We start from the raw sequence: 10183 nt of genomic DNA, 5'->3' as shown, positions 1-10183 counted from the left end.
TGGGGGGAGCCAGGGGCGTGGGGAAAATGTGCATGGGCATGGGGCAAGGTCTGGGCAGTGCCAAGGGCAGAGGGACAGCAGCTCACATGGCTCTGCCCACACTCATTTGCTACCAAACCTGCCTACATCAATTAATCAGAGCTAATTGGATTGTAGGTAAGTCGCCTTTGCAGGAGCTCTACAAGAAGGACTTGGAAGTAGGACTGTGAGTGGCAAAACCTTTATTTAAACAGAAGGTGCTGTGCAAGGAGGGCTCCCAGTCCCAGTGCTGCTGCCTGCTCCCACCATCAGCACAGGAGATGGCAACAGGTCAAAATCTGGCTGGGTAACTTTCACTTCCCATTGAGTGCACCCAGTCTATTTCCATCTCGCTGGGTACAAGAGACAAGCAACATTCACCAGAGGTGACACTTGACAAGAGCTGGCTGCACCCAGTGACAGCAGGACACAAACTACTGGCGCCACAGAGCCTTTCCAAACCCAGGCACCACGGCCCAGCTCTCCTCATCGCCACCCTGCCGGGAGGGGACCATCCCTCGTGGTTTGGGAGGACAGAGTGCTCTGCAGAGCTCCAGCTCGGAGGTGTGTGTGCTGCTGAGCAAGATCCTGTGCAGACCTCAACAGCTGCTACAGCTCTGCCCAGCACCAGCTCTGAGACTATGAAGAAAAAGGAGAGTGTTGTCTCCCTCTTCTCTTCTCCCCAGACACCACCAAGCTGCTTTGCTGTGGGCACCAGCCCTGGCTAAGCAGCTCTGTGCAGCAGGTCTAAGCTGCTAAGCTTGGCTGAATAGTGCTGCTCTGTGCAACCACCGCTCAGCGGTGGCCAGCTGAGAACCACTCCAAAATACAGACAGATTCATAGACTCCCCCCACCAAGGAAGGATTTAGACATTTTCCAGCTCAGCTCTCCTGTTCATACTAAATACTTGGCTCCAAAACACAGCAGTGACCCAAGGCAGGAGGAGGAGAGGGAGCAGAACCTGTGGCACAGCCAGTGCAAGCGTGGCAGCTCATTCCCGCCCAGGGGCTCTCAGTGACTGAGTGCTACCCCATCCTCCCATCCCAAGGACTAAGACAAGGTACATGGCTGGGGTGAGGGTGTGAGGGGCTGGAAAGGGCAAGCACAAAGCTAGGGTGCCAGCTGTGGGGTTCACTCACTGCCATGCCACCCACAGCTATTCTTCTGCCAGGCTCAGCACTGCCCAGCTGCCAGCACAGCTTCACCCCAAGCCATGGGCTGTCCTAACTCCAGCACCCAGCCCCAACAGCAGCTTTGGGGTCACAGGGCAGAGGGACAAGAGGTGGCTGCAACAGCAGGCACACACTTCTCTGGTGCCCTACCAGCCCAATGGCTGCTGCACACTGCTGGAACCAGCCCTGGCCCAAGGTAAGGTGCAAAGGAGTCCCCAGAAGCCAGGGAGACTTCAAGCTTTTCACAGCAATCAAGACAGTGGCAGCATAAGAAACATCCCTCAGCCCTGCTCCCTGTCCAAGGCCTTTCCATCTCCACCTGGGGCTGGGATGCAGCTGGTGGAGGGAGATGCCCTGGGCAGGGGCACAGAGAGAGTCTCCAGGTTCCTCATTCTTGAAGTTGGCTCAGAAAAGAACTGCTTGAGGGAGAGGTGGCCCCGAGGCAGCACCAGCGTCCCACTTGTCTTGGTCCAGGCAGGGTGAGCCTCACTGTTCAGGGTCATGGGGCATCATGTGTAGTTGCCTGGGCCACCCAGAGGGATCACAAAGACAGAGATGTCATCACCAGAGCCCAGCTTGTCATTGGCCAGCCGCCAGCCCCGCTCCTTCAGCACCCCTCTGGACCGCACCACCAGCTCCTGGGCCACCATGGTGTACCTGGGGAGCACAGGACAGCACAGCTCTGACCCTGGACTCCACAGACTCCCTGATGCAGCATCCTGCAGCCCCTGACAAGGAAGGGGAAGCTGAAGGAGGCAGAGGTGCAGGAAAGGGTCCTTTGGAGAGAAGAGACCTGAGCTCCCACATGCCCAGCCAGGGGAGCTCGGCATGCTGAGGAGCACAGCACCAGCCCCAGGCCAGAGAGATGTGGCCATGATGCTGCTCTAAGGAGCAAGGCCAGGGGCACATGTGCAGGACACACCCCTGCAAGTGGCCTTCCTGCCCACTTGCAGCTCACCTGCATGGGTCATTGGGCTCATAGCTTGTCAGCACCTCCATCACCACACCAGCCACCTCCCTGTCGTTGGTGACATCCCAGAGCCCATCAGTGCCCAGGACCAGGACATCGTCAGGACAGTGCTCGTACTGTGTGAGGTCATACACCCGGACCTGGCAGGGTAGGGTAGGGGGTGAGGGGCAGAAAGGCAGAGCAGGCTCCTGATGTGCTGGGTGCACCACAGCTCTGCTCACCCTGACCAGTTCTGACTGCTGCAGGGAGCTCTGGGTGAGGAGCAGCCGGCAGCCAGGCTCACCTCTGGGAAGCAGGACAGGAAAGGTTTGATGTGGATGTTGGAGCTGAACACCTTGAGGTCGTGGTCTCCCAGGCCCCTCGTGACCCCAATCGTGGCCATCACCCGAGCCTGGGGAACAGCAAATGGATACTGTGAGCAGCTTCACCTCCAATCCCAGCTGAGAAACTGCAGCACCAGAGTGGGCTGGAAATCCCCAACTGGAGTGAGGGCAGCACCTGCCACAGCACTTCACCTTTTTGCCTTCCCCATAGATGAGTGGAAACTTCAAATCATCTTCTTGAATTTTTTTGTAAGCCCTGGTTAAAACGAGCCAAAGACAGGGTGTCAGCAGGTGAAGGCTCCCACCATGTCCCCTGCCCACTTGGGACATGGCATCCCCCAGGATGAAGGCCCCTTCAGGAGCTGGTCTCCAGCATGCCAAAGCCCCCACCCCCTACACCGTGGGGAGGGACGTGGGAGCCAGGCAGGAGGGGTGGGGGTTACCAGCCATTCATGTTTTGGTCTCTGTACAGCATCTTCTTCCCCAGCTCCTTGGGCTGGATCCTGCGGGGGAACTCGAGGTGGGTGAACTCCTTGCCCAGCAGCTCAGGTCTCAGGAACGCCTGTGGGGTGAAGCCATAGTTCAGATGCAGTGCCAGGAGGGCAGAATCACCACGGCAGTGCCTGCCTGGCTGACACTGGCACCACAGTACTGGAGCCACCAGCCTGAGGAGACTTCAGCCATGGCATTTCCTGGTGGGGTAACATCAGCTGCCTTGCTGCAGCTCCAGCAGAGGGTGGTGAAACAGCTTTGAACCATCCATCTGTGCTACGCCCGGAGCAGACACGAGCTGGGGACAGCCACCTCAGCACCCAGCAAGGTGGTGAAGCTTTTGCATGGAGAGTCTGGGGAAATGAGGATCTCCAAAAAGGATGAAAACCCAGCAATTTCCAGGAGAAGCTGTAATTTGCCTGGGGAGGAGCCAGAGCTGCAGACCTCCCAGGACTTGGGGCTCAGCACAGGGCACTTGCAGGCAAAAGGCTGAGAGGTCTGTTCAGAAACCACGTCCCAGAGCTGCGGCCGTGGCAAGGCACAAGAAGCAGCACAGAGCCCCTTCTCGAGGCACTCTCAGTATCCCTGGGAACTGGAACAGAGATGGAAAATGCAGATAGAAGAAGAAAGAGCTGGAAGGAGGAGGAAAGCCCTTGGGAAGGCAGGAGGCTTGGCTGCAGGAGCACGGAGAGCCCTGCCCATGGCCTGGGCACCGCGCAGCAGAGCAAGCTTGCGCCTGGCCCCTGCCCATCACGGCTGGTTGGGGAGGATCCAGCTCACAGCAGTTTCCTCCTCTTGGTCATTCAAAAATAGATTCAAGGGGGAAAGAAAAAAAAAAGCCTCAGTGTTTTTCCAAGCAAGCTGCAAGCCAGGAAATCACATCCAGCAAATCCCAACCAGCAAGAGCTCCTCCAGCAGCGACAACTCCTCCCCTGCGCTGCTGTCAGAGGTCTTTATAACCTTAAAAAGTCTCCCTGTGTAGCTCAGGGGGGAGTTGTCCAGGCCAAGCAGAAGGAGCTGCAGTGAAAAAAGCTAGAAACCCTCTGGCACACGTCAGCTCCTGGCTTCCCCAGGGAGCAGCCAGCGAAGAAACTAGGACTGGGCTCCTTTGACCGTGCAAGGGAGCAGATCCAGCCAGCCCGAAGCACCCCTGCCCACCCCAGGCAAGATGGACCAAACAGCTTCCATGCAAGCATCCCAGACCGGTCCCACACTGAGCCCAGGACCTCCAGCTCCTGGCCAGGCCAGGATTGCAGGTGCAGCCTCTCACGCTGACCCCACAGCAAACAGGACTCCATCAGCCAGGAGACAGCAGTGAGCCAGGGCAGCAGCACCTCTCCCCAACCCAGGCAGCTGGCTGGGATGGACAAGTGCCATCAGCAGGTCCCAGCTGTGGGGCTGCCCTTGGCCCCTGGACCCCACCGAGAAGGCAGCTGGGAAGGGGCCAGGAGGTGGTTCAGCAGGAAGGAGGTTAGAAGAAAGGTCCTTCTTACTAAAAACTGCAGCCTCTGCCTCTCTGTCTCTGGAGTAAACTCCCTGGACATTGGAATGATTTCCCCGTTACGGATGATAATGGCCCTGCAATGAAACGTGGAAGGATGAGATTAGAGAGGAGCAGAGGGGACAAGAGGGAACATGGTGCAGAGCTATGCCTGGCTCTTCAGGGCCGATTCCCTGCACGGCAGAGGGGACAGAGGGGACATGGTGCAGAGCTATGCCTGGCTCTTCAGGGCCGATTCCCTGCACGGCAGAGGGGACATGGTGCAGAGCTATGCCTGGCTCTTCAGGGCCGATTCCCTGCACGGCAGAGGCGACAGAGGGGACATGGTGCAGAGCTATGCCTGGCTCTTCAGGGCCGATTCCCTGCACGGCAGAGGGGACAGAGGGGACATGGTGCGGAGCTACGCCTGGCTCTTCAGGGCTGATTCCCTGCACGGCAGAGGCGACAGAGGGGACATGGTGTGGAGCTATGCCTGGCTCTTCAGGGCCGATTCCCTGCACGGCTACCCAGGCAGGGCCACCCCTTCCCTCTGCTGCCTGCCCTCACCCGGCCCCAAGCTGGGGGGCTGCTTGCTGGCTATCCCTGCTGCCCCGCAGGCCCCCACACCTCCCTCCTGTACAGGATTGGGGTCAGAAGAGAAATGGAAGTCAAGCAGAGGGCAGAGGGGGATGAAGCAAAGTGAAGCAAAGGACAGGACATGGGTAGAAAAGCAGCAGCATGAAGGTGGCAAATCCTCCTTTTGGATCCTTTGTCCCTCCTCTGCATTCAGGAGGGGCAGAAATTGCCAGCACCACGACACAGGTGTGAGTAGCCAGCCCACACCACCAGCACTGCACCTCCCTGCTGGCACCAGTCTAGTTGTCTGATTATGTTAAAGGGAGGAAAAAAAAGTCTGATTATGAGATGTTTCTGGATGTCATGGAGGGATCAAGCATCTCCAACAGTGCTGGCCCAGCCTCTCTTGCCTAGGGCTGCAGCTAAGCCCAGCTCTGGCAGCATCCAGTGCTCGAGGTGGGAACACAGACCCTTGCCCAGAGCCACACTGACAGCCTCAGGATCCTGTGCACGCTGCCGTGGAGGGGCCCTGCACCCAAAAGGGGGGGCATGAAGGAACTCCTTCTCTTCTATCCTGGAGCTAGAAGCATGTCCTCCAGCCCCACATCATTCACCAGAGCCTGTATTTGCTGCTCTGATGCTGCTGAGGACAAACCAGCCCTGCAGTACCTACAGAGCAACTCAAACCAGCTGTACCCTTGGCAGAAGGTGGAGGCACCTTCCTGCCACGGCAAGGGGGAACAAGCACCCCCAAGTGCAGTTACAGCACCCAAGGAAATGCAACTACCACACAAAATGCTTAGGCTCCAGGCTGCCAGGGAACTTGTCTGTGCACAGATCTGTCTGACCTTCTCCTGCTATGAAATGTGCCCTAAAATGACTTCTTGCACATTTCTGGAAGCTCTGCTGAGGGCAATTATCACTCCCCAGCTTGCAGCCCAGGCCAGCACTGGCACCAGGGGCTGGGGTGTGATGATCCAGAGCCATCTGGGAAGCAGACAGGATGCTGTTGGGAGGGAAGGAAGCAAGTCCTAGATTCTGGGAGGTGATTCTGCAGCCCCACATGTGCACTAGGCAAAGAGGGAGATCACAGCAGGACACACACTGTCCCTGGAGAGGGCAGGCAGGGGTGGCTCTGCTTGGTCCTGCTGCCCAACCAGGGTGCTTCCCAATTACTGGGTGAAAAGCAGGGGCTGCCCTGCAGGGACATACCTGCTGTCACCAGCGTTGGCCACGTAGAACTTGCCCATGAGGTAGATGGCAGCCAGGGCACAGCAGCCCCCAGGTAGGCGCTGGGAAGCCCTTTCCCGCTCGATCTGGTCATCCTGGGGAGACAGAGAGCAGCTCCAGGCAGGGAGGAAGATGGTCTCATGCCAGTATGCAGCCCAAAATAGCACCCAGCTGCTGCTGCCCGAGCCAAGAGCTGCTCCAGGTGGGAGCAGGAGCCAGTCAGACCTGGGCATCTCTCCCCACACAGCCCAGGGTGGCTGCAGGGCTGGAGGGGATGTGGCTTCACCAGGGTGGTGAAGCAAGCAGGAAAGAGCAAGATGAGATGAGCAGCTGGGGCTGCTGGAACAAATCACAGTGAATCCCTTTGCACCCACACAGGCCTGGAGCCCAAAGTCTCTGCATCCTGCATCCCAGAAATACAGGGGAGCATCACAGTACCCTCTCCAAGACTGTCCTGCTAGGAGAACTCACTGCAGCCCTCTCCTTGCTGCAGAGCTGCCTTTGCAATGCAGACAAGAACAGCAGAAATGCCCCCGGGGGGGCCTGGATGTCCTTAGAGGCAGGGGCTTGCTCACCATGAGCTTGAAGGCATTCTCGATGGCACCAATCACCAGGCTCTCGTGGGAGACTGCTTTCTCCAGGTGAAACCGTGGCACAGCATTGTTGGGGACTTCCCCATCGTCCTCTGTGAGGGGGAGCTGGCTCTGCTCTGTGGGGCAAGCCCTCATGTCGTGTGGGAGACAGATGGGAGGTGGGGAGGGGTCCTGCAGGATGTCCACGAGGTCCCGGAGCTGCTCACAGATGTGCAGATGAAGCTTCTTGGATGCCATGACAGCAGCACCGCTGCCTGCGTGGCCATCAAACAGGGCCCAGTAGTGGAAATAAAACCCCTTCCTGCCCTGCAAGGAGAGAAAGGAAGGTGAGGTGAGCCCGTGAGGAAGCAGATGAGACAGGGAATTCAGAGCAGCTTGTGTCACCAGCTGGTCACAGTGACACGGGACTCTGCCTGTGCAGGCAGGAGCGATGTGGGCAGCTGATGGAGGGCAGCTGATAGAGGGCAGCTGGACACAGCCGGTCCCTGGCTCCAGCCCAGCCCTGAGTCAGGCACCTCGTGCTGCCAGCAGTGTGTCTCTGCAGCCAGCTCCTCTGAAGGAGGCAGGATAGGGACCCCCAGGCCAGCCAGCCCTGGCACAGCCCAGCAGGGATATGGCAGGAAGTGGCAAGGAGCAGAGGCACCACGGGCCCCATCTCAAGCCCTGCAGCTGGGCACCCTCCCAGCCTCTCTATCCCATCCCTGCCCCTGCCCAGCTCTCACCCCCTCCAGCTCCCTGCCACCTTCCCTGGATGGCAGCCGGGCCCTGGGGCTTGGCCTCCTCTCCACAAACACCACCTCGCAGCATGCCTGGTCCTCATTGTGCTGGCTCTTCCCTGCATTTATCACCCTGCCAGGAGGAAACAAGGCATCAAAGCTTCTCCTTTCACATCCTGCTCCAGCAGAGCTCACCTTGCAGCACTTCACCCTCTGTGTCCCCAAGGATGCTCTCCAGATGCTCCTGCCCTGTCTGGGGCGGCAGCAGCCTGGCAAGGAGATGTCTCAGACCACTTCCATGGGTTGATCTGAGGCCAGCAGCAGCTCAGCTGGGCCCAGGGGAGAGCAGGCACCCACCAAGGGACCAGAAAAAGCTGGGTTTGCTGAATGTCCCCACCACTGCCCCAAGCAGAGTGACTGCCCAAAAACCTGCCCCAGCCTCAACACACACACATCCAGCCAGGACCCATGGACAGAGTCATAGCCCCATCCACATCCCATCCACCCTCAGAGGGAGCAGGTGCCTCAGGAGGGGAGAAGCTGGGGAAGAGGAAACCAGCAGAACTTTTGCACCCTAACTTCTCACAGCCTGTGCTGGCACAGCAGAGTTCAGGTCTAGACTGCAAAACCTGCTCACGGGAGGAAGCTGTAAACAGGCTCTAGAGGATGAGCTTTTGGGCACAGACTTTCCAAGTGGTTTGAAGAAAGAAATCTAGGGAAGGGACTCTTGAGCAGAGGGTGGGTTCTGCTCCAGGTGGTCCTAACCCAAGATCTCCTAGGGCCAAAAACCATTTCAAAAAGGTCCCCAGGATATCAGATCGGCTGAGGCAAGGGATGCAGGAGTGGACTGAGCAGCAACGGTGGCTTTCAAAGTGTGGCCTTCCCCACCAGCCATCAGTCAAGGACGAAACTCGCCGCGAGTAAAAGGAGAAGAGGACCAGGCTCTTCAAGGGGAAGTAAAAAGGTCCCACTCCCGTGACAGCTTCAATTCCCTTCTCCTCCGAGTCCTGCAGAGCTGCAGTGGTTTGCTTCCCCATCACTGACAGTGGGTGCGGTGCCGGTTAAGCGTAAAGAACAAACTGGCCAGAGGAGCCCGCAGCCCCCCCGAGGAGCGGGCACCCGGGTGGGCGCGGGTAAGAGCATTAAACCCACGCGGCTCTTTCCCACCCGCGGGCATTCGTGGATCCAGCTCCACCCGCCTCTGCCGGGAGCCTCCCGCCGGCCGCGACCCAGATTAGCTCCCGGGATCTCGCTCCGGTGCCGAGCGCTGACGGTGCCGCCCTCCCCGGGCTGCAGAGCCGCCGGTCGCGGGGCTACTCCCATCCCATCCCATCCCATCCCATCCCATCCCATCCCATCCCATCCCATCCCATCCCATCCCATCCCGGTCCCGCTCACTCGGCGTAGCCTGTGCTCCAAGGCAGGCGGCGGCGGCCGTCGCGGGGGCTCTGCACGGCCCTGCCCGTGTGGTCCCCGGCGCGGCGCAGCTCCTCGGGGGTCAGCTGCAGGAAGGCCGGACGGCAGCAGGAGGACGAAGGCCCCGCCGGGGAGCCCCCGGTCCCGCCGCTGCCGCCACCTCCCCGGGGCTCGGCCGGGGGCTGCCCGCTCGCCCCGGCGCCCAGCCCTGCCACCAGCTGCGCAACGGCTGCGCGCACCCGCGGCAGCATGACGAGCCGGGCCGGGCCGAGCCGAGCCGGGCTGAACGGGGTCGAACGGAGCCGTGCCGGGCCCGCTGCCCCGCCCCGGGCCCGCCCCGCTCCCCCGCGCCTTCCGCCGGCCGCCCCGGTGCGGGGGGTGCGGGAGGGGCCGGCGGCTCTGCCGCGGGTACGCGCATGGCCCTGAAGGTTCCCCCCGCGGCACCCGGTACGCTCCCCACACAGCCCGGTGTGTCCCGGTACCCAGCGCCGGGACAGCCACCGCGAGCTCACCAGAGGCTGCCTCGGAGCGATGCGGAGCCGCGGAGGAGCGGCGCTGGGAAAGGCTTTTCCCGGCTGCAGGCGACAGAGGGAGGGAGGAGGTTGCAGGAGAGCCGTGCCCCTTCCCGGGCTCTCCCGGTGGATCGGTGTCCTGGCTGGATCTTCCCGGGGCTGCAGGAGAACCGCCTAGCCCAGTACGACATCCCCACCGGTGGTAGCTGCTCTGTCACCCTCCCTGCGCTCCCGGTGAAACCCAACCCCCGCAGCCATGCTCGGCTATTAATAACCGGCCTCGGAGGACCTGAGAGAGAGGACGGGGAGCTGAGTCGCCTCCCCTCCGCCAAGATCCAGCACCCATCGGGAGCTGGGTTGAACTGACCCAGAAGCAGACACTCCCGCTGCTGGCGGGGAAGGTCTGGCACCTCAAACAGCATCACTGGGCCAGCCCAACAGCAGCACCTCCCCACCTCCGCGTTCCTATGGCAACAAAAGAACACAGGATTTGCCTACGATAAATCAAAACTGAGACTATCTCCTGAGAGCAGTGTGCCCCAGGGCTCCCAGACGCTCTGCAGAGGAATCATTTATGCCTTTACATGCAGCCCCTTGGCGCGGCAAGGTCCCAGCTGAAGCAGGGCTCTGTAAAGCTCCCCAGGCTTTAGACTCCTTCAGCCAGAGCTCTTCCAACTGCAGCAC

The 10183-nt window shown here is 60.1% G+C and overlaps 1 protein-coding gene across 4 annotated transcripts; it reads right to left on the bottom strand.

Moving 5' to 3' along the window:
* Nucleotides 1-204: 204 nt before the first annotated feature.
* PPM1J (protein phosphatase, Mg2+/Mn2+ dependent 1J) lies at nucleotides 205-9819 on the bottom strand. Of its 4 annotated transcripts, none has more exons than XM_068159556.1 (10): nucleotides 9500-9819; nucleotides 7578-7704; nucleotides 6838-7161; nucleotides 6245-6357; nucleotides 4470-4554; nucleotides 2928-3046; nucleotides 2677-2740; nucleotides 2445-2552; nucleotides 2150-2301; nucleotides 205-1848 (listed from the first exon to the last, which is right to left on the bottom strand). In XM_068159556.1, the coding sequence occupies exons 1-10, from the start codon at nucleotides 9688-9690 to the stop codon at nucleotides 1701-1703; spliced, it is 1431 nt and encodes a 476-aa protein (XP_068015657.1). In that variant the 5' UTR covers nucleotides 9691-9819; the 3' UTR covers nucleotides 205-1700. The 4 variants fall into 4 exon arrangements, with proteins under 4 accessions (XP_068015657.1, XP_068015659.1, XP_068015656.1 ...); XM_068159558.1 differs by having other exon boundaries at nucleotides 6838-7156; nucleotides 7598-7704; nucleotides 9500-9583; XM_068159555.1 differs by lacking the exon at nucleotides 9500-9819 and adding an exon at nucleotides 8970-9272.
* Nucleotides 9820-10183: the final 364 nt, after the last annotated feature.

This window comes from Melanerpes formicivorus, unplaced genomic scaffold, assembly GCF_026170545.1.
Source record: "Melanerpes formicivorus ecotype bairdi unplaced genomic scaffold, bMelFor1.0.p_v2 SCAF_46, whole genome shotgun sequence".
NCBI classification, from domain to species: domain Eukaryota; kingdom Metazoa; phylum Chordata; class Aves; order Piciformes; family Picidae; genus Melanerpes; species Melanerpes formicivorus.
This window is presented reverse-complemented; position numbering and strand designations above follow the sequence as displayed.